Source organism: Enhydra lutris, unplaced genomic scaffold (assembly GCF_002288905.1).
Source record: "Enhydra lutris kenyoni isolate GAN:26980312 unplaced genomic scaffold, ASM228890v2 scaffoldscaffold58, whole genome shotgun sequence".
Classification (NCBI taxonomy): domain Eukaryota; kingdom Metazoa; phylum Chordata; class Mammalia; order Carnivora; family Mustelidae; genus Enhydra; species Enhydra lutris.
In genome coordinates, this window is record NW_019154142.1 from 5,918,328 (window position 1) to 5,943,364 (window position 25,037).

At 39.9% G+C, this 25,037-nt stretch overlaps 1 protein-coding gene across 1 annotated transcript in view; it reads right to left on the reverse strand.

Moving 5' to 3' along the window:
- Positions 1-25,037, reverse strand: part of LOC111158261 (FIG4 phosphoinositide 5-phosphatase) — a 129,297-nt gene that overhangs the window by 30,620 nt on the left and 73,640 nt on the right. Inside the window, exons 17-22 of the mRNA XM_022520179.1 lie at positions 18,495-18,553; positions 16,921-17,068; positions 15,991-16,074; positions 13,565-13,760; positions 11,208-11,290; positions 7,244-7,330 (exon numbers count right to left, since the gene is read on the reverse strand). Coding sequence (XP_022375887.1) covers positions 7,244-7,330; positions 11,208-11,290; positions 13,565-13,760; positions 15,991-16,074; positions 16,921-17,068; positions 18,495-18,553 — 657 coding nt within the window. The remainder of the gene's footprint in view (positions 1-7,243; positions 7,331-11,207; positions 11,291-13,564; positions 13,761-15,990; positions 16,075-16,920; positions 17,069-18,494; positions 18,554-25,037) is intronic.

Here is a 25,037-nt window from a genome sequence, read left to right on the forward strand (position 1 = left end):
AACTCCATCTTTCCTTTGGAGTCTAGCCTGATAATAAAGCCTGCCCAGGAATCGCTGTCTGATTTGGGTTCTTCTCTGCACCCCCAAAGCCTCCTCTGCTAACATTTTCATAGCACCTCCCCACCACCTAGAAACGCTGACCCCATGGGTCAGTGTAAACCCTCAGAGGCAGGGACTGTTTCCCTTTCAAATGGGCACTTAAAACACCTCATCTGGCACAGAGTGAGCATGCATTAAATAACTGCCACTGCAGCCCTTTCCTGCTTTAGGAGTAAGGTAAGAGCTTACCTTACACGAGTTTACCTTACCTTTCCTGAAAACAGCAGCAACAACAAAACCCATGTCAAGGGGGTACTTAAGACCTCAGGTGAACCTGTGTAAGTTCCTATAAGTGGGAATCACCAAAATAAAATAAGCAACGTACATAATTTAAAAATAACACAATAACATCCTTTTGATACCTTACATTAATAACATAAGTACCGGGGCACCTGGGTGGCTCAGTCGTTAAGCGTCTGCCTTTGGCTCAGGTTATGATCCCAGGATTCTGGGATCGAGCCCCGCATCAGGCTCCTGGCTTGGTGGGAAGCCTGCTTCTCCCTCTCTCACTCCCCCTGCTTGTGTTCCCTCTCTCGCTGTGTCTCTCTGTCAAATAAATAAATACAATATTAAAAAAAAGATAACATAAGTACCTACAATTAAGTTTACTTTTATTCAAACTCGGCTCTCTAAGCCCCTGGAAACGACCCTTGGAAATCCCTTTTATGAAGATGGCGCCAGAGGGCTAAGAAGGAAACCCCTACCCCTCTCAAAGTCAATGTCAAAGCCAAAGAAAAGGCTTTGAAGGCCAAGAAAGCAGTGCCAAAAGCCCCCTGCAGTCACCAAAAAAGGAAGATCTGCACATCACCTGTGTTCTGAGGACCCAAGACTCTGCGTCTCCAAAGGCAGCCCAAATATCCTCAAAGAGCGCCCCCAGGAGAAACTAGCTGGATCACTAAGCTATCATCAAGTTCCCCCTGAGTACTGAGCCAGCCATGAAGAAAACAGAAGACAACAACACACAGTTTTACTGCGGATGTCAAGGCCAACAAGCACCAAATGGAACAGGCTGTGAAGAAGCTCTACAGCATTGATGTGGCCAAGGTCAACACCCTGATCAGGCCTGATGGAGAGAAGAAGGCCTATGTTTGACTGGCCCCTCACTATGATGCTTTGGGTGTTGCCAACAAAATTGGGATCATCTAAACTGAGTCCCACTGGCTAAATCGAAATATAATTTTTTCGCCATAAAAAATTACATGTATTATTCCTTATATGCTAGAAATGATTCAGGATTTCACCTTGTTCCATTAAGTTTCTCTTAACATAGTAGGCAGACCCTATTGCAGATAATATTCAAACAAAGAGACATTCGCTTTATCTCTGTATCTAATGGCTCTTTCCTTCTGACTTCCCGTGGCAGCTTGCTGCTGCCTCTTCCTTTTACAGGCTCATCCTAGCTCTCGATTCCTTTTACGTAATGAGAGTATACTTTTCAAGGCCTGCATTTACTTTACCCACTATGGACATACCTTCCCGACTCCTTTTCTTCTTGACTCCCTTCTCTGTTTCTAATTATTCCCAAGAATAATCATTTACACACACACATAACACACACACTTTCATTTAATCAACAAACACTTATCAAACACCTACATGCCAGGAACTAAGTTTTTTAATTCATGTGGTTCCAGAGAAGGTGCATTCATGTAAATCCAACCTGTGACTACCACCGGCAATAAGAAATGCACTTTGTGGGGCACCTGGGTGGCTCAGTGGGTTAAAGCCTCTGCCTTTGGCTCTGGTCATGATCCCAGGGTCCTTGGATCGAGTCCCGCATCGGGCTCTCTGCTCAGTGGGGAGCCTGCTTCCTCTTCTCTCTCTGCCTGCCTCTCTGCCTACTTGTGATCTCTGTCTGTCAAATAAATAAATAAAATCTTAAGAAAAAAAAAGAAATGCACTTTGCATAGCAAACCACTATATGGCTGTATTTATACAGAGAAAGAAGATTCTATTCAACAAAACAACTATACTTTGTGCCTTGCACTGGAATTCTTTTTTGGATTCAGTTCGGTTTTATTTTATTTCACTGTGTGGAGGCCTACTTGATTATTTTCATTGCCCACTTATGAGTCAAGAATTACAGTTTGAAAAGCGCTGTTCTTTTCTTTTCCTTTCTTTTCTTTTTTAATAATTTATTTAAGTGAGAGAGAGACTGAGAAAAAGCATGAGGGGCTGGGGAGAGGAAGAAGCAGGCTCCCTGCTGAGCAAGGAGCCTGATGCAGGGCTTGATCCCAGAACCCTGGGATCATGACCTGAGCAAAGGCTGATGCTTAACCAACTGAGCCACCTAAGGGCCCCTGAAAAGCACTATTGTAAAATATAGGAAGGAAACTTGTGTTTTGGAGTAGCTACTATATTAAAAAGAAAAAAAACAAAACAAAACAGTTAAAACTACCCTGGAGGGATGGAGAGAGGATGGCAAGGGAGAGGACATGGCCAGAGAGAGAGGAAGGCGAAAGTAAAAGAAATACAGAAGGGGAGAGAGTGGGCAGAAAGGGATCGTTTAGGAATAGAAAATATAAAAAGGAAATGCTAAAGAGGGTACAAAAGAAGAGACAAAAGTAAAGGCCAGAAAGAAGGAGGAACAGAGACTGTTATGGTAACTTCTGGGGTGAGGAAGAGGTCACAGACCGGCTTCCTTGTCACCTTTCATCTCCTCGAGTGTGGAGGGAATTCGCTGATTCATCACTGGTTACTGCCTCCCAACTGCTCTGAATCCTTAAAACTTTAAAGTACTCAGGGTATTTAGGAAAGCAAGCAAGTGTTACCCATGAAGGTAGAAATACTGGGCCCGCAGCACAGAGCCCAGAGCACTGTCCCCAGAGCACTAGATGAGATCAGCGCACGGAACCCCAGAGAGTGACTCGCGTATCGGTAATACACTGAAAATGACTCACGAGAAAACAAAGTTGAGTTCATCACAGCCACTGGGCCATCCTCATCTCATCAGTGTGAAAAGGTGCGCTCCTTCTCACTGTGATTTGGGAAGCAGGTCCCCTAACAGAAACCCTTACCCAGGGGCATTCACCTCAAGGTCAGTAAATGCTTCTTACTTTGCAATGGACTGAGGGAATAAATGCAACATGATGGTCCTAATAGAGTAAACATCCTTATTTACTTTATTCATTTTCAGCTAACTCTGTGTTGGAATAACCCTAAGCGAGATAGTATTCATCCACTCTATGTATTATATTCTGAACCATTTCTTAGAGGTAGTTTTGAAACAAGCGAGACCTATTCCTGGAATAGGTGAGCCATAGAATAGCAGGCACTAATAATATATGTGTTCATGTTCTTTTTAACCTGCACTGATTGGCATTTGTTGCTCAGTTAAAAACTCCCAGAGAACTGGTAGGAGTGTAAAATGAGAACAGGTTGGTCTTGCATGAATACAGTGAGTCACCGCCGGGCCACATGTCACCCTGCCTGTCCTGGCACAGCCAGGCCTTCCACTCGGGGCCTTCTCGCTCTGCTTTTGGTCACAGGTGCATGTGGAAACAGGATAGAGGGGAAAAAAAAAAAAAAGCTAAAAACTTGGTTCACTTACTTTTTTCTTCTATCAGAATGGAACAAAGAAGTAGGGGAGGGCAGAGGGCTTATGAACAGGAAACAGAATGGGGGAAAACTAAAGAATGTTCAAGGGTGGCGGGAGAAAGGAGACACTGGGAGGGTGGCTGAAACCAGGGAGAAGCTGGTGAGGTGGGCTCCTAGGTCAGGATGCTCAGGGGGCCTCATACAGACTCTGAAAGTCATGGGAGGGATGGCAGGGACAGATTCAGAACATTCCAACAAATATTTACTGAGTACTTAATTTAACATATTATTGTGGGGGCAGCCCGTACAAAGATGGGCTGCCTACTAGGAACTTACAACCTAGTAGGATAGCAGCAATCAAAAACAGTAGCAATATTGTTCTGATAATGACTAAACGGCCTCTATACCGTGCTTTACGTCACGCAAACTATCCTTGCTCAAGAAGCATGTCTACATTGGGGACAATATGCTGGGTACTAGGAAGAGAATACAGTTGTCTTATCTTAAATATTACATTTAAATGTGAAAACAAAATTCAGTATTAACAGAGCTGAAACATTATGTCTGCATGCAGAGACATCTACAAACCCAGATGAGGTCAGAGCATCAACTTGAGGGCTGCTCGCGCTAATTACTCAGGATTTCTACCACCGTGGTTATAAAAGCAGCTGGTGACATGAGGCATGTATGGCTTAGGGCTGGGCAGCCAGCCTGTCTGGGTTTGAATCCTGGCTCTTCCAATTCCTGTTTGTGAGCAAGTTACATGATTTCTCTGCGTTTCAGTTTCCCCATCTGTACAATGAGGCTGATAGAAAGGTCATAGGGTTACTATGAGAATTGACTTAATTCAGGTTAAGGTATTAAGTGAGTGTTGGTGAAGGTTGGCTGACATCACTGCTCCCTAGTTGCCACCATTCACTCAAGGAGCGGTAGGAGTCAAAGGGAGGGGTCACACTCAAACGAAATACGGCTTGGAGTGGCTGGGCTAACAGTGTAGACATGGACCAGTTTGGATTCAACATCCACTTCTACGAAATGTCCCCAGAATCTTGGATGATTCTGGGGTAGCCCAGCTACCCCACCCAGGTTTCTGCACCTCCGTATATACCAGGGGCCCCTGCTACACTGGCTCCCTGTGAGTTGTTTACCGATAATTTTTATATCTGGCGTTGTATTTACCTAACATTTAGAAAAGGAATATTAGTTTGTCTCAGGATTTCAAGAAAAATGGGTAAGACTGTAAATTATCAAGAGATGAGTAGACACACACACACACACACACACACACACACACACAAACTTAAACTTATTACTGTTTTAAAATGTCTTAAAGCCTAAAACATAACAAGATGAGAAGTCCAATCATCTTATATAAATCTAATTGCTCTTGGTTTTGGCATAGCTTTCAAAATTTAAAAATGAATAGTTGACATTTTAAGATTCTAGTTAGAGAATTTCAGTTAAAAGCAGGCACCCATGCACATACACAGAAACACACATCCCCCCCAAAAAACAACCACAACTCTACTCTTGGGCAGTTGCCATGACAACACAATGCTGAACCTACTGGGCTCTCTGTTACCCTGTTGAAGATGCTCTGTGAAAAGACACTTGTGTTAGATTCTTTATTAATTAAGTGCAAAGGTTAAAAAAATTCTAGATCCATAAGGATTTAAGATGGTCTAGGACTCAGAAAAGTAAATACTAAGTATTTCAAGAAAAGAATTTAAAAGTAATTATTGCAAGGCCAATTGTGGATCAAAGCAGATGCAATATGGAAGAAAACACAAAATATTTTTATTTTGTATGTAATATTCATGTCATCTTTTTTTCCAAGTTGTGCCATACTATTTTATTGGAATAATCAATTCATATAATATAAGTTAGTTAACAGAGTCTATTTTTTTTACTAACACATTTAAATACTTTCCTTTTCTGGCCAATCTATTTTGATTCATTTGGGAGCCCAAACTTCCATTTGCTAATCAGACTTAAGAAAGAAAAAATGGTGTCTAAATTAATAGGAGTTTATATATTTCAAAAAGCAAAAAAAGGAAAAAAAAAGAAAAAGAAAAAAACGGTGGTGGGGAGAGAAGGGAGGGATAAGCAGGCCTTCTTCCCATTTCTCCCCCTTCTTGGATTAGCCATCTCTGCCTTCTTTGGAAGTTTCTCTCAGTCTCAGATGCTAGACTCAGATCCCCTCAAGACTCAGTTGAATACCCTTCGTCACTCTATTCTCTTTTCCTATTCTCTTTTCCTGCCCTAGCCAGTGACTTCAATTACCACCCATAGGCATGTACATCCCCAGAAGGAAATGACCATCCCCACTTGTATCCCCAGAACTTCCAGATCAGTTGACCCAACTGCCTCCTAAACACGGCCATCTGGATGGTGCTGTTAAGGGCAAACTGTATCCTCCTGCAGCACACCTGACCTCAGTAAATGAAAGCCTGGAATGGTCCAGATACTCAGTACCTATCTGCAAATGAATAAATGTTTCAATCAACCAATCAAACTCGTTACACAAACCAAAAAATCGAAGGGTCATTCTTGATAAGGACTTCTTTCTCTCCCGCCATGATGTGTCAGTATCCAAGTCCCATTTTGCCTCCCAAATATTCCCCAAATCTATTCCATTTCCTAACTCCTAGCCACTACTGTCCAAGGCTCAAGTCTTTGCCTGCATTATGATAACCGTCCCTTAACTATCAATCAGGAACATGCAGATGTAGTACACAGAGAAGGTTAGGCCATCAATATCGATCAAAAGTGTATTAAATAAACTGATAAAGTTGCTCTGAGAAAAGGGAAGAGAACATTTGCTAAACATCAACCAAAGGCAAGGCACTGATCTAGACACCTCACGTATACAACCTCATTTAATATTCACAGTGACCCATTTTCTGGAAGAAACTCAGCTGAGCACATAGCATCAGAAGCCTCTCCTGGTCACAACCTTTGCTTTGTTTGGTCCCAACAAGCAAGAATAATGATGAAGTCGATGATGATGATGGTGGTGGTGCTGGTGATGATTAGAACTAACAGAACTTTTTCCAGATACTGTTTCTCAGCATTTTGAATGCATTATTAAGCTTACCACCCTCCTGCAGAGTAGGTGCCTTTACCAACCCATTTTGCAGATGAGGAAACAGTCATACAAACTGAAGTCACTTAATCAAGATAAAAAAAAAGTATTAGAGCTGTGATCTAGGATATGAACCTGAATCTGTTTAAAAATTTGCTAAACACCTGTTTAACTTACAGTAAGTCATTGGAAGCAGTGGGGAAACACGGCTAGCACAGACAAACCCATCACTGCCCTCAAGGGTCTGGTACTGAACCCGAGGAGCCTGTCTCTATGGAGGGAAGCCTCCGCCAACTCCAATCCCACCTCCGAAGGGTACATTTCAAGTCATAGCTGCCAATCTCTTTCCCATGCCCGCAGCTACCCAGTTATTCTTGGATAAGACATCAGGAGGAGATGCTTTAGTGCTTACGCTAATATGGTGACAAGACCAAAAAATTTTCTTTAAAAAGTCTGCAAAAAAACCCCACTACAAATGGCATGAATACAAGCATTTCTCTAACAGTCTAATCTAGTACTTACAGTTTTATAACTCCATCTGGGCACCTGGAACAGAGCTGCTGGCTGCTCCTGTCTTGTTTATGTCGACGCTGACCCAGCTGAACAAACCTACAGATTACAATGGATAAAAACTAAGCTGAAGTTCAGCAGATTACACAAAATGGTATGAGCTTTCAAATGACATTAGACTGCTTATTCCAGAGAAGCACACGACAGTGCCCTATGCAATCCCAGACTGTCCTTACAAATGGGGGCCTGATTTTACAGTGGGTTTGTTACAAATGAAGGAGGAGGAATTCTGCATTTCAGTCTACTCAAGGGGGCATAGAACTTGAACTGAAGTGATCTTGAGGCCAGGAAGATGAACTTTCAGAGCCTCCCTTATCTAAGGGTGACTGCAGCAGGAAGCTGGGAAACATGAGGAGAGGCATTTGCAGTGAGAGATGATGAAGAAAGAACAGGATCAGGCCGGGGACCCATCTCCCAAAGCAGGGACACTGCTAGAAACTCAGCATGTGGACTCTGTCTCCTTAGGGCCACAAGAATCCCTAAGTGTATTCCAGCCACTCCTGTACTTTCAACTATGAAGGACAGGGGACGGAAGAGACCACCTGCTGAGCCCCACGGCCACACCAGCCCTCCCGAGAGAACAACACCCACTCTTAGACTTGAAGCTAAGAGTCACAGGGACTTGCCGCCTGCCGCCTGCCAGCTTCGTAGGATAGGAGGATACCTTGGGAGTAAGCCAGTGAGCTGATGGGCCAAGGACAACCTGCTATTTCCCAAGTGCATACCTGTCCTAGTGTGGTCTGTGCTCCAGGCCTCCATCTTCCCCTCAGGGACACAGCTTGTAATTTTGTTCTAATGTGCCCCCAGGAGGTTATGCGGCAGGATTAAATTCCAGTCCCAATTTTCTACTATTTTAAATATTTTCTTTCATAATTATTGATATTTTTATAATTTATTTTTTATTAGCTTTTTTAAAGGTCAAGAAAAGTACTGCAGAAACTACCAATTACTAAGGCATTAGGGTGCTACTGGAAAACATTCAAATAACTTACTTTTATTCAATTTTTATCTTTAGCTAGTATAAACATTTTTTATCCATTTTGGGGGAAGAATATCACATAACACCTGTTATTTGTACAGAATTTTAAACATCCCAAATCATGTGCACCATAATTGTCAGAATACATTTTTTTAAAAAGATGCTTTATTGGGTGCCTGGGTGGCTCAGTAGGTTAAAGCCTCTGCCTTCGGCTCAGGTCATGATCCCAGGATCCTGGGATCGAGCCCCACATCAGGCTCTCTGCTCAGCAGGGAGCCTGCTTCCCCCTCTCTCTCTGTCTGCCTCTCTGCCTACTTGTGATCTCTCTCTCTGTCAAATAAATAAATAAAATCTTTAAAAAAAAAAAAAAAAGATGCTTTGGCACAGGGCTGAAGCTTTGAGGAGATAAGAAGAAAACTTCCAGGTCCAGTTGAGATAGCAAACCAAAGATATCAGAAAAGCCGAGGGCAAAGGAAGGTATAGAGAACAGGGCTAAGCGATTAGAACCAAACTACAAAACCAAGAGATCTTCAGGAGTTTGGAGGTAGTTGAGGCCAAATGTAGGAAAAATAGGCAGGAGAACAGGAAGCTAGAAGACAGGCAATAGATGCCAGTTCCAGCGCATTCCTTCCCTCCCGACGTCGTCCTGTGGTTGCCTGGTCGGGAGCTGCGACAGGTGAGCCAGGCCAGGCCACTGTCTACACGCACAGTCTTTGGTGGATGCCAGCCAACTGGGTGCAGAACTGCGGTGGGAGAGGGCAGAACTTTTGAGGCCAGTTTAGGCCAGAACTACATGGACTTTCAGCCCGTCCCTGACTCTCTGCCCTCTGGATCAGACATGGCACTAAGAGAGCCCCAGAGCCTGGGTGGGGCAAGAAGGGTCCCAGTCAGTTCCTGAACATCCTTGGCCGTCCCCTGGCACAGCCACACCCTCAATACTGATGGAGGGAGGCCTCCTCTGCCATAGCAATGCCCATGACAGATGGACAGGGGAGACGCCTCTGCCGCCAGGAGAAGCGGTCTGCCCACAGTAAAAAGCGACTCGTAGAAAGGGGAAGAGATACCAGACCTCTGTTTCCCTTTTCCCCCCAGGTCTGCATCATAAGCAGGGGCAGCTGATATTACCAAGAGAATAAAAAAGGAATGCATAGTCCAAAATCACAGGTACCCACGGAGCCCAGGAAAGGTCTCCTAAATAAGTCATTGAACGGCTCTTGGCCTAAAAAGAGGGATAATCTTTTCAGGGCACTACACAGCTGTCGGAAGAAGGAATAAAACACTGTCCGCTGTTATGCAAATCAAAGGAGGAGGTGTTGTTCTTCAGGATATCAAACACAGAATTCTTATTCCAGGACACGGATTCCTCCCTCCCCGGCAGTACTCCCTTCCCCGTGGGCCTGCCACTGTCCCCTTCTTAGACTGTGGCCGAACAGGGCTGTGTCTCACTCTCTGCGAAGGGAGGACTAGAAGTGGGCCTCTGAGGCAGTCTGAGCTAAAAAGGCTCCAAGCAAAAGTCATGCCTGAAGCAAGAGACACTTTCTTTTTGCTTAATTAAAGTGAGCCAAAATGTCAGTCCTTGACTGAAGTGCTCTTGCTCCCTTCAAAAAGCAAAGTGCTATTATTCAGTCACTAACCCCAGATAATTCCTTCTTCCAGACCATGCTGCTTATAAGGGCTCACTTCAAATGCTGAAGAGTTGAGCCGCACTGCCGGGACAGCTGTGGTGGGTAAGTGATTGTGCACCTGTGTGTCCGGGCCTGAATTCTGGGTGACTAAACTGGCTTCTGTTAAGACAGTAATAGTACGAGAGTCATACCAGTGTTTTTGCTGTTAGGAGATGCTGCGCATTTTATTTTTATATTTTACATATATTTTTATTATATTTTATATTTATTTTATATTATATTTTTATATTATATTTATGTAAATTTATATTTACATATATTTTATATTATATTTTATATATAATAGCAGATCTTACTAATCTGAATGAAGTCAATAGCATCAATATCCAGTTTGATGGACGAAGCAAATGAAATACTCCCCTTAAAAAAAAGGGGAACATCAGTGCTCATTTATATTGTAGATATTTATATTTATTTATAATATTTATATGATATTATTATATAATATCATATATTATATAAGCCAAACTTGTATGAATAAAGTGGGATGGTATTTACATGCAATAATTAGGTCTTCTCAGTGCATGTATTAAGCTGAGGAAGTGTTAACAGTGGTTATCTTAGGTTCTTGAGGATTTCTAGGTGAGGGATTCTTTTGAGACTCTGATAACTCGAATTCTGTTTCTCCTCAGAAACACACACACACACACAATTATGTATGGGATTTCATGGAAAACCTTTTAGTGGATCCTCTTTCAGCTTAGTCTGTCTAATTAAGTTCTAGAACATTCTGACTTGATGTTTTTCCTCCTCAACTACCACTCCCACCAGCACCCCAGAGCTAACGCAAATGCAAGGTCCTCAATCGTCAATACCCAGGTTCATTTTTTAAGAAGTTCCCCGATTTGGGGACTTTTTTACTGCAAGAATACAGAAATGTATGTCCACTTCAGCTTGCAGCTTATATATAGGTGGTGAGAATACATGGACACATCATCAATTTTTATCACTGAGGGGACTGAGAGTCTCAGGCAGTAGGCCCTTTAACTCCAAATAGAAACCAATGTTTCAGAATTTGACCTCCTAAACACTATTATTGTATTCCAAGTGGAATTCATTTTCCTTCTGTATTGTTGACCACTTTCACTTTTAGAAGTTATACTAGACATAAGTTATTATAATAATATATTTGCATTTCTTAATTTCTTTTTTTCCGTTTTATTTTCTTTTCAGTGTTCTAGAATTGTTTATGCATCACATCCAGTGCTCCATGCAATATGCATTTCTTAATTTCTACATAGAAGTAGTTTACCTTGAATAAATGGAGAGATCCTCTTCTGAGAGACCATCTGAGAGGTTAATTCCATACACCTCTTTCATGGGCTGGACCACATTCTGGGGTTAAAAACAAAAAGGAACCAGGAAAAATTTTTAGACATCTAGCATGTTAATTATTTCCAAAGATGAAGAAAATGAACCTGTGAAATTTTCCACAAAAGCAATCACAATATTTCTTCAGTCCATTAATTAAACTTCTCAGTTAATTATTTTTAAAAAATCTGATTTTATTTCCACTAAAAATACTTTGTTTTAGGGTAAAAAGCTATTAAATAACTACTAGTTCCTTTTGTATAATGCAGGAATTAGAAAACTTTTTCTGCAAAGGGCCAGATAGTAAATATTTTAGGTTCCTTGGGTCATACCATCTCTGCTACAACTACTCAACTGTGCAGTTATAGTGCAAAAGCCCCCATATATGTAAACAAGTAGGCACAGCCGAGTTCCAATAAAACTTTATTTATAAAAAGAGGCAGTGGACTGGATTTTGACAAGTGGCTGTCATTTGCCAACTCCTGGAATTATGGATTCAATCCTTACATTATCACATTTTACTTGCCATATCTACTTTCTATGACTTCTGGCTATTTCTGGGAATCAAATTTCCCTAAAGCTAAATTTGGTCCTTTTGTAGTTATCTTCCCTTTTAGGTTCCCTTATATTGGTAATGTCAAATTGAACAGGGTGAATTTCCCACTGGGGCTATGCAAAGACTGTGAGGCCCAGATCCAAACCCTACCTTCCAAAAATATGCTAAGCAAGGAAATAAATGGGCCTCAAGTGGATGTGCTGCTCAAAAGTGGACAGGATTCTCTTAAAAATTCTGAAGTGATAAGAAATTTATTGTTATTCATGGGAAAAAAAAACACCAATTTTATTTCAAAATGAAACCATTTCAATAATGTCTATGCTAAATGTATTAGTCTCTTAATGACCTAACTATGAGACCCAAAAGCATAAAACCCCTAAAAGAAAACATAGACAGTAATCTCTTGTACATTAGTCTTAGCAATATATTTATGATAAGAGAAACAAAAACAAAAATAAACTACTGGGACTACAAACCAAAATAAAAAGCTTTTGCATAGCAAAGGAAACCATCAATAAAGTCAAAAAAGCAACCCATTAAATGGGAGAAGATATTTGCAAATGATATATCCAATAAGGGAATAGTGGCCAAAATATATAAAGAACATCTACAACTCAACACCTAAAAAACAAACGATCTGATAAAAAAGATGGGGAGAAGACCTGAATGGACATTCTTCCAAAGAAGATATCCAGATGGCCAACACACATATGAAAAGATACTCAGCATCACTCATCATCAGGGAAATGCATATAAAAACCACAATGAGATATCACTTCACACCAGTCAGAATGGCTAGCATCAAGAAGACAAGAAACAGCAGTATTGGCAAGGATGTGGAGAAAAGGGAACCATCATGCCCTGTTTGTGGGAATGTAAATTGGTCCAATGACTGTGGAATGGAATTCCTCAAAAAATTAAAAACAGAATGCCATATGATATAGTAATTCCACTCCTGATTATTTACCTAAAAAAACACAGTAACAATTCAAATACAAAAGACAGATGCATCCCTATGTTTATTGCAGCATTATTTACAATAGCCAAGCTATGGAAGCAACCTAAGTATCCATCAATAGACAAATGGATATACAAGATGTAGTATTTATATACATATACACATGATGGAATATTACTCAGCCATAAAAAACAATGAGATTCTTGACATTTTTGACAACATGGCTAGACCTCAAGGGTATTATGCTAAGTGAAATAAATTAGACAGAGAAAGTCAAATACCATATGATTTTACTTAGATGTAGAATCTAAAAAACAAACAGACAAACAGAAAAAAACTCATAAATACAGAGAACAAACTGGTGGTTGCCAGAGGGGAGGGAGTACAGGCATGGGAAAAGTAGGTGAAGGAAATTAAGGGGTACAAACTTCCAGTTATAAAATAATTAAGTCATGAAGACGAAAAGTACAGTATAGGGAATATAGTCAATAATGTTGTAATAACGTTGTCATAGGTGACTACAATCAAGGTAAGCATTAAGTAATGTGTAGAATTGTGAGATCACTATGTTGTACACCTGAAACTAATATAACAGTGTATGTCAACTATAGTTCAATATAAAAAAAAAAATACTCATCTATGCAGTGCCTCAAACACCACACATTAGAATGGCAAGCATGAGAAATAATGTGACTTTTTCTCTCAGCCTTCTAACAGAAAGTAGAATTTTAGAGATCGTTCCCCAAGCCTCAAGCCAGACCACATAAGCTCCTCTCCCACACACCTCGGTCACTTTGGCACTGTCTCCTGTGTCCGTCATCTTCACTGGGGTGGAGCGCTGAGACACAGAGCCCTCCTCCTCCCGGTCGGTCCCAGAATCATCCTCAGAGCTGCTGGACACAGCCTCCTCGCTCGGGGGTGGTGGGGCGCTGGCTGCTGTTTTCCGTTGTAAGACAGCTTCTTCTCTATTGCTTTTGTTACTTTAAGAAAATGAATATTGATATAAAGCATCTTTAAACCAAACGCTTGACACTCGCTATGTATGACTCTGTCCAACACCTTAGTCCTGGTGAAGCACAAGAAAATGGCTGTTGAGCAACTAGTTTCTGGGTTCACGTTGTGATGAAGAGAAAACCTTAACATTTTACCATGAACTTGTACTGACTATATATGAATTTAAGCCATTATAAATTCAGAACATAAACTGGTAAGTGCATGTAAACCAATGCAGAAGTCTTCTCACCACTTGGTTACTGTGCTTTCCTTTGGTAACTGAAATCAGTATTTTTAAAATTTTGGTACAATAATAGAAGACTGTGTTTGGGACATTAGTAAATTATCTAGCTACAACTTGTAAAACCTTCAAGGGAAGGTCAATAGCCAAATCCATGTAAATTTCCTTCCCTTCTACGATTTTTATCAATCACAGCATCAGCTGACGATTTGTACCATAGTAACGGGAAACTGATGAACATAAACTAAATTTTAAAATCCATGTTATTAGGGTGGGTATTAAGGAGGGCACGTATTGCATGGAGCATGGGTGTGGTACATAAACAATGAATTTTGGAACACCGAAAAAATTAAAAAATAAAAATCTTTTTAAAAATCTGTGTTATTAGTAAATAACTATATTTGCTAGACATTCCTACTAATAGTAGGGAATAGATGGCGGGCAAATAAACCTCAAATTCAGATTTATAAAAGTATTTACTTTAGTTCCAAATATGAGAGTAGTAAGAATATTGTTTTCCTTTTTTTTTAAGATTTTTAATTTATTTGACATAGAGATCACAAGTAGGCAGAGAGGCAGGCAGAGAGAAAGGAGGAAGCAGGCTCCCTGCTGAGTAGAGAACCCGATGTGGAGCTCGATCCCAGGACCCTGGGATCATGACCGGAGTCAAAGGCAGAGGCTTTAACCCACTGAGCCACCCAGGCGCCCCTATTGTTTTCTTTTAAACTCAGAAAATATTTTATAGTAATATTTTTGGCTTGGAGGAAAAATGCTTAATATTTCAATCTTTAAAAACTACTCTCTATAAAAAACTTAAAATACCATAATATTCTGAAATGTTCTAGGAAAGGAAAGTGCAGTACTATCTGACCATGGGTTATTATATTACTATTATTATATAATATTACCATATAATATTATATAATAATAATCATAAATAATATAATTTTTATTTAATTTTATAAATTTATAATATTTACATTTATAATAAAATAGAAAGTAATAAAATATTATTATATAATAATTACTATATTATTATTATAGAAAACAAGCTAGTTTCTGACTTTCTGTAAAGTAAAAATTAAAATCAGTGGAATTTCCGTGCCATACAATAATGTAGCTGGTCATTTATGCATTTCCAGGAACTTCTTGAATTCTGAACTCCTGAGGACATCTCTTAAATTTCTTAGTTTCTGGTCTAAGGCTTAACATGCAACTAATATTTAAAGCCACAGAAATGGTGTATCTGGAAATAGTAATATATATCTCATTGCATAAACCACATGTAGCTAGAAACCAACCAGGATCCCATACACACCTACAAATATGATTAGGACTCAATATCTACAGTATGGCCAGGGTTTCTGGCCAGAGTCTAAAAAAAAAGAACTCTCATCACTGGGATCATTCAGGTTAGCGGCAATAACAGATTATGCTAGAACACATCACCTCTCAGTCCAGTTTCTAAGCATGAAGACATAAACATGGTTTGACTTCTTCCTCACATTATTGGATGTAACAGTCTTCCCCAAAACAATGTTACAGTAATACACAGACAACTTATTAATTTCTTTATCCGAGCATATTTATTTTAATGGTTCCTCAGGATGCCACCAAAAATAAATAAAATGATTATAAATTTTTACCTAAGTATTTTATGTTGTAGGAAACTGAGAACGCCGAGTTTTTTTATAGGACACAACACATATTATCTGCTACCTGTTCCTATGCCATCTGTGATATTCCTAATTGAAAATAATAAAATGCACCATGTTGCTTAAATTCCTATAAATTCTTTCAATGCTGAATTCTTTAGTGATCCCAGCGTGATGAATAAGCTATCTGCACTGATGCAATAAATGGAATGTGCTCCAAACTATGTGACTTGAAGTTATTCTTTTTGGTGCCAATTACATTGCAAGTGCCATATTGTTTTACGTGAATGTTTAAAATTTCATTCTATATGCAAATCTTACCCCAAGACTGATTTTCCGGTTTCATCTGGTTTACGCACTGTAAATGGACTTGGATCTATGCCAATGGTCTTAGGCATGAAGTCACTGAAGAAAGAGGAAAGAAATGCCATATGAATCACTGTCCATCCACAGGATACTTTCATTCAATTCACATTCTTATACTATTTCTTCTTAGCCCCTACATATATTCTGAGCCAAATGTTCAGGGGAGCTTAGGTGATCAAGGCCAAAAAGTCCCATGAACTAACGGCACCAGTAACTTCAATGCTATCGGTCTTCACTGGGCATTTTATTCATGATTATGAGATCCAGTAGTTTTGAATTTAAGATTTTTCTCTACTGGAACAGAGTTCTATCTAAATCACTGCCACGATGTGTACACTTTGGTTAGTCATCAGAATTACTTTTCAGGTAAAACTAAACTCATAAGACCAATGGCAAACACTAAGCTACTCGGTTTTACCATGTTTTTATTACAATAGACTACCTTGGGAGGCTGACATAATAATCAAAAACACAGGAGTGTTTGAGTTGAAGTATCAGCATCTACCTTATTAGGCTGGGGTTAATTCATTAAAACACTATCGGGACACTTTAAATAGAAACTTCTAGTTTACTACATACTAAGATAGGCTGAAGTTCCCTCTGCACTGTGCAAGGCCTACCTCCCGATTATTGTTGTAACCAGACCGAACTCCTCAGAGGTGCCAGAAAGACCGGAGCTGCATGATTTATGCTGATGAAACTTAATGGCCTGGCAAGGATACCACCCCAAGTATGACCCATTACATTTTTTGAAGGAAAAGAAAGTAAAATTGAATCTGATCCAAATGCCTATTGCACTTGTGGCAAAGCAAGACATAGCTATATAGACTAGAAAAACTCAAGTTCAAAAATCCTTACAACAGTCTCAGGACACTCACAACGTACCGTGCTGAGCTTGTCATAGCCAAGCAAAAGGTATCATCAAAACTACTCAGTTCATACGGTCGAAAGAACTCGTTGTGGATGTCAATCTCTTCTTCATATCGGTGGAATTTCTTCACTATCAACTTCTTTAAGTTCGCAGCACAGATAACTAAGAGAGATATGTCTATTACTCATAAAGTCTTCAGATGACATCTGGCAAACAAGGTTCAGCTCCTGCATCTAGCCTCATACACTTGGGAAGGAGATGACATATGTGCACAGAGTATACAGTGCAAAGCCAAGTGTGACAAGCTCCAAGGAGGCAGGAAGGTCCCTGGAAGTCTGGGTGCGAACAGGGAGTTGTTTTAGAAATCAAACTATTCAGCTCTTTAAATTCCTTTTTGCTCATAAATAAATACCTTCTGCCTTCTAGATAAAAATTGTACAGTTATTTCACTATATTTTCCCTTATATTTCAAATCATGGCCAACAGTAGACTGTTGTTCGTGGCCAACATTAGACTGTTAAAGTCCTTTCCTTTCTCCTAGAACAAAAACCTTCTTTGCAATATGAGTTATGATTTTTCCCAGAATTTCAAGGTTGTAAGTACTTTTAAAAAATTAATTAATGGGGCGCCTGGGTGGCAAAGTGGTTGGGCGTCTGCCTTTGGCTCAGGTCATGATCCCAGCGTCCTGGGATCGAGCCCTGCATCGGGCTCCCTGTGTGGTGGGGAAGCCTGCTTCTTCCTCTCCCACTCCCCCTGCTTCTGCTCTCTCTCCTGCTGTGTCTCTCTCTGTCAAATAAATAAAATCTTTAAAAAAAAATTAATTAATAATTTGCTAAGAACTAAAAATCATTTGTAATCTTCTTAGTTTATGGCCTTTACCATCCAAAGTTGGAATACCTAACCATGATTAGATGGGAGGCCTCAAGAGGAACATTCCAGATTGGGAATTGATCTTACTTAGTGCCCATTCACAACTGGGAGAACGGACTTCTTCAAGGTCGGGGAATCAGTAACAGCACTACACTCTATTTAAAACCGAGCAATTATTTCAATTTGGAAACATCATCCAAATGTATTGTATAGTTGAGGTCATTCATTTAACATAAAAAATGTCCTGCCTTTCTGACAAATTAATAAAATGAAATTTACATTTTAGTGACTAAAATGTACTTTTATATACACATATGTATCTTTTTCCACTGCTTATATACAGGAGAAGATTTTATTTCTCCTTGTGAGTGGGTCTTCACTTCTTTCCCATTATCCCCAAATACCTAGAAATATAATCAGTACTAACTTAAAAGGGTAAACTAATATATTATATCCATTAGACATTTCAGGGACATAACTAATAACAATAAAACACAGTACAAGGTCCTGGTCTACTTGGATAAAAGAAGTATAACATAATCACTGCCCTTAGAAAGCTATCTAAGATGTTAAAATCCCCTATTACAGCAGCAACATGAAACTGAGTCATGTCTTTTTAATGAAATATTATATGCAAAGAATTTAATGCTTCAAGTTCATTTAGGAATAATTCTAAAATATATTGGTATAAAAACTAAGAGAGAAACAGTGTACCTACCTTCATCATACGGTAGCGGTAAATGCTTTATTACTTCTGGAGTCCACCAGTAAGTGTAACTATAAAATTTAAAAAAAATAAGTGAAAGGATAAGATGGGCCAAATGTAAGGACTGGCTTTCTATAATTCACTGGGTAAAAGGGGTTTATGGTCTATTGTAAGATGCTGCTGGACATAGGAGGTCTTCAACATGTTCATTTCTTTCCCAACCCCTTTCTTGTTTCAGCTATGTCACAGATCTACAAAAATGCCACGAGCACACCTGAGAATCAAGAGGCTCTGATGTTACTGACTTTTAGCTAAGAAATATTTGGGTATACTAAGCCAGATTCTAGATGCTGCTGGTTACTTCTCCCCAGAGACTGTGCCTGCATTACTCAGCAAGCCAATGAGCAGCGGGACCTTGACCCAAGTGCTATCACCAACACTGTCTTGCATGTAGCCATCTAAGAACTAGATTACTTTTTCCGCTCTGCTCTATGGATAGGGGTCTGTGTGTATAGTTAATTACAACAGTTAAGCAAAATCATTAAGTGAATGGATAGTCCTAAAGAACAAGGTCCCTTAGAAAATAGTGGAGGCCCTGTTAATCTTTAACAGTAAATATTCACTACTTCATTACAGAGGCCAGTCAGAGGAAGGTAGAGAATTTCAATCACCTGGATTTCTGCCAGAAGACGCATCTGCTCTGAGCCAAGATCTGAAACGTCGGATTTAACTCTAAATCAAATTCTGATATATTGGATTTTTAGGGGGAAAACGCTATATCAAAGTTCATGAGTGCTAGGAAGGGGAATGATGTGAAATAGTATATCAAAATGTATTAAAAACATAGATTTTTGGGGCACCTGGGTGGCTCAGTCAGTTAAGTGGCTGCCTTTGGTTCAGGTCAATGATCCCAGTGTCCTGGGATCAAGCCCCATGTCAGGCTCCCTGCTCAGTGGACAGCTTGCTTCTCCCTCTCCCTCTGCCTGCCGCTCTGCCTACTTGTGCTCTCTCTATCTCTCTGTCAAATAAATAAAATCTTAAAAAAAAAAAAAAAAGATTTTCAAAAGGTTCAGAAGTAAAAAAAAGAGCCTCTGACCAAAAATGCTAAAAGGATCATTTTAAATAAATGAGAAGCTTTCTAAAAATAAAACACTGACATTACAATCTTGGATAATCCCAATTATGAAGATGTGGGGGTATTTAAATGAAATGGGCAACAGAGAGAAGTCTCCTAGAGATGGCAAGCAGAATATATAACCGAAGATGATCGAAAAAAGGAACATGACGCCTAATTAACCGTGAGTGGGAAAGTGAGATGGTAACAGGAAAGGTTCTTCAAGTTTTGCTTGAGACTGAAGTTATGAGCAGCAGGACCTTGACCCAAGTGCTATCACCAACACTGTCTTGCATGTAGCCATCTAAGAACTAGATTACTTGTTCCGCTCTGCTCTATGGATAGGGTCTGTGTATATAGTTAATTACAACAGTTAAGCAAAATCATTAAGTGAATGGATAGTCCTAAAGAACAAGGTCCCTTAGAAAGGTCCCTTTTTGAAATTCAGTGCACGCACAAACAATTGGGAGATCCTGTAAAAGGACAGGTTCTGATTCAGTACGGCCTGAGATTCTGTGTTGATGAGAAGGTCCTGGGTGACGCCAGAAGGGTCGGTCCTCACACTGCTTTTTGCATAGCAAGGCTTTAGAGCATGAAAAGAACAGAAAAGGATTATGCCAGCTGCTTGTGGATAATTCATTCAATCTTTCAACATTTACGGAGCACAACTATGTGTCTGACACAGAGAATAGTGTTAGAAATGCTGTGTTGAAAACAATGACAGAAAAAGCAGAGCTACTTAATTCCAGCACTCTTTCGATCTTCAACAGTCATGAGAAGTTTCATGCTGGAAAGATAAAAACAAGAGAACAGAGAAGCATGTACAGCCCAAGAGATGAAAGGAAACAGCAGAGCATCTCTAAAAGAATTCAAGTGTCTTGGTACCACTGAGGCTTAATCATCTTTCCAAAAAGAGTGAAGAATGGAACTTACACTAAAAATGGGCAAATGCAGTCTCGATGCTCGAAAGTGAGAGGGTAATAGATTCTGGAACTATATGCCAATGAGTGTGATGTCAATTCTAGCAAGATAACAGAATCAAGTATTAAGTAGAGATATGTTGTGAGTAACCTAAAAAGATGACCAGTGACTTCCATGAATCCACATCCAAAATACACCAGTCTAATCTCATTTGCTTTTCTAATAGGAGAATCAGACTATCAGATCAGAAGAATGAAAAGGCATGGCCTAATTGTTTAAGGGGTGTGTGTGTGTGTGCGTGTGTGTGTGTGTATACACATGCATGTGTACATGGGTGTAAATTCTATTTTGTAATCACTTAATCTTGGCAGAGGAGGAAAATAAAGAAAGTATCAGCTAGCATATAAGGAATTTCCTAAAGAATGTTCCTCACCATTAGCTTCCCTCAGATAAAGAAGTAAACATGATAAAGAATGTTTTTTTTTTTTTTAAGATTTTATTTATTTGACAGAGAGAGAGAGAGATCACAAGTAGGCAGAGAGGCAGGCAGGCAGAGAGAGAGAGGAGGAAGCAGGCTCCCTGCCGAGCAGAGAGCCCGACGTGGGGCTCGATCCCAGGTCCCTGGGACCATGACCCGAGCCGAAGGCAGAGGCTTTAACCCACTGAGCCACTCAGGCGCCCCCATGATAAAGAATGTTTAAGCTCAGAATGTATCAGGTGGAGAAAAAGAATTAAGAGAGCATCTGTTAGTGATTTGAAACAGGCCATAGATTTTTTTTTTTTTTTCTGAATGTTACTAAACTATATCTCCCTACGCAGGTTACAGCAATGTAACCATATTTTTTTTTTAAAAGTCCAGCTCCACGGGGTGGGTCTCAGAAGCACAAAAGCCCCTGAGAAACCCCTGCCCTAGGGAAGATGAACTGAGACCAATGGAAGATGAGAGCATCTGAGAGGGCTCAGCCCAAGGCAGGGGCGAGATCTTGGTTACCACCACCCCCGAGTACGTTTACTCAGAGGAAGAGACCGGAAGCAGTACAGAAACCTGCTTTGGAACCAGGGATCAGATGACTGAGACTGCAAGTTAGTGCTACTTCTTCCTTTGCAAACAACACCTCATAAGTCAGCTGCTCTCTTCTTTGGTCCCTGTTATGAAGAGTGCTCAATTCCACTGGCTCACTCACAAAGGAAGGTTAGGGAGACTTTAAAAAAAAGACTCTTTATTTCCGCTAATGAACATGGGAACCCTCTGAATTAGCACAAGGACTTTAGCAAAGCAATCAATATTTGTGAATGAGATAGAGAAATGGGGGCAGGAGGACAGTATAGTTAAATGATGACAGTAGAGTCAGTTACAACCATTTCAATTATTCCAACCCCAAATTATGAAACAATGTTAAGGTGGAAGGAGTAGTCTGGTGGTGTCCCAGAGGGCTCTGCCATCTACTTTATTCTAGTTAACATTTTTCATCAAGGATTTGTATCAGGATCAAGAAGACCAGCTGATTATATCTAAAGAAGCTGCAAATCCATTAGTAATGTTAATTAAAAGGTAATACAATTAAATCTTTTCTCTTGGAAGCAAGCAAAGCATATATGAACATGACCAAGAATGCTCGAATGAGCATACAAGAATGGTATAGATAAGGCCTGGTAGCAGGTCACGTTAAAAACACTTGGGAGTTCTAATGGACAGGAAGCTCAGAGAGTCAACATTATGATGGCATTGCTAAAAACAGCTAGTGCAATCTTATAGTTAATGATAAACGCAGAGTAACCAGGATAAGAGGAGTAATGGCTCCAATGGGTTCCACAATATTTGGCACAAATCAGATCTAACTGTGACCATTACTGAACCCAAGTCTGGGAACCACAGTTGAAAAAGAACACCGCCGTGGACTAGGATCCATAAGAGAAGAGCATTCTGAACCCCGAAGAGACTTGAAATCACAGTTTGTGAGGAATAGCTGGGGAGAGTGGGGCTGTTTATCCTAAAGAAGAGATTCTGAGAAGGTGTGAACTTGTCTTCAAATAGTTAAAAGACCATAAAGCGGATAGGGAAATCGTGTTCTTAAGGTCTCAGTGGGTCGAACTGAGATTAGTAGGTAGAGTTACAGAGAAGCAGATCTCAGGTGATGTGGGGAAGAACTATATAACTGGACTGTCTGAAAAGAACCTCCTCGACCAGACACGGCCCAGGGGACAAACCAGGACTGGTCGCGCACAGGCCAGATGACCTCTCCTGGGGAGATGCAGAGGAAACTCACATATCAGACAGTGAATAGGGCCAGGAAACCATCCAACTCTGGGTTAATGAATTAATTAGCGCTTAATATGTAAAAACATCTCAGTGACATGATAAACACTGAGTCAATAAATAGCATCTTGGATGATGTATGACACATTAACCTAAATCAGGACAAAGCTTCATCTAGTGGTTCTAGGCAGATACATAAATGTGGGATTCTGAGTAATGGAAGTAGTTACTTCAAGAGGTCCTGGTTTGGATGAACTCTAGTCAGAGCAAGAATTATTTCCCTTTCCTTTATCATTCAATAAAAGTATACCAGAGTTGGGGCGCCTGGGTGGCTCAGTGGGTTAAAGCCTCAGCCTTCAGCTCAGGTCATGATCTCAGGGTCCAGGGATCGAGCCCCGCATTGGGCTCTCTGCTCAGCGGAGAGCCTGCTTCTTCCTCTCTCTCTGCCTGCCTCTCTGCCTACTTGTGATCTCTGTCTGTCAAATAAATAAATAAAATCTTAAAAAAAAAAAAAAATATATATATATATATATATATATATATATATATATATATATACACACACACCAGAGTAAATCACTGGTAAACACAATATAAAATATGGTATGGTCACCCAGTTTGGAAACACTAGCAAATACATATAAAGTGGTTATTGATATCATATTATAATAAGTGATAAAATAATATTATCTAAGTTTCCAGATTTTATGGTCATCCTGGATGATTTTTCAATAAATTTTACAACTACGGAATAGATTCTCCTTAAAGAATAATCACAGTACTGACATCTGTTGGGTTTGCTGTGTGGTACGCATTTATATTATTCCATCTGATGCATGAAAAATGTACAAGTTAGATGGTATTATTATCTCTATTTTACTGATAATGGCCACTGAGACTGAGACCAGTCATGTAACTTGCCCACAGTCACTCAGGTTTTAACTGGAGGCCATCTGTCCAGAGCCTGGCCACTTCAGGACTGCGTGGATTCTGTGTCAGACCCAGTACTAAGTAATTCCCACACAGTTTCTCACCTAATCCTCAAAATGACCCTGTGAGGTGTGTGTAGTCCTCTCCATGTTACAGATGAGGAGAAGGGTTTCCGGAGTTCGGCAGGTCAGAGGTCACACATTGGCAGAAATTCTAACTCTGCCCCACCCAACCCTGATGTCTAAGCTCTCACCCAGTTAACTGCCTCTGGCTAAAATATTCATTTTATCTGAGAATTAGAATATTAGCTGTCACCAAAATAACCAGTTTCATGGGTGACATCGGAAAGTCCAAAATAAAAACACTGAAATTTGTCTTACAGTATTTTTAAGTACTGTTTATGACCAATATGTACTCTTGATAGCATAAACTGATTTTTTTGAATTATGATATTCTGGAGAAAAAAAAAAAACAAACAAACACAAAAACAGGAGACCAAACTAACTGAGAGAGCCATATTATCTACTTTGATAAAACTTTATTTTCAGTGGCAGGCTTGCAGCTGATTCTTGCTGAGTCATCTAATGAGCTGAATTATCTCAGTCAAGACACATTCTCTCTGCAACCTCAGTTTCCTTTTTTTTTTTTTTTTTTTTTAAGAAAATGAGGTTGTAAGAGCAGCTTCTTTTGATGCCACAAATAAGCTCTGACCACCTCCTGCCTTAGTGATCGGTTATGTAACTCAAGGTACGCAAGTGGTTTAATGTACACTTGTAATACACGAGCTAATTTCTGCAGGAGTAAATTGAGCTTTGGTTCTTCCCAACCTGTGTGTTAACAGCTTTAATACTGGAAGGTAATATTTAATTTTGGAAAATCACCCACATTTACCCATTGTCAATTACATCACTAGAGCTAAATATGGGTATTTACACTCATCTCTCACCCAATAAACATAATTAGTTCTACTTTTTTTATCAGCAAAAATTCAGAGGCAATCATTTAATGCAAAAACCAGCAGTGCTTCATTAACAGGGAAAGTAAACTCAAATAGTAAGTTGGTTATTCCAACAACATGCACTTAGAAGAACAAATCTGAGAACAGAAACTGACCCATCCCTATATATTCTAGCACTCCTGAAGTAACACAGAATTTGATAACAGCTGTAACATCAGCACTTGCTAATTGTACTGTTGCCTGTGGTCTGTCCACACAATGAAGCCCAGATTAGCACTGACCCCCATGGTGTTTGGGAAGCACTGTTGCACAAAATAAGGGCTATAGTAAACTGATGCTGTGAGAGAAAAGCATTATGAGAGAACTTGACAGTGT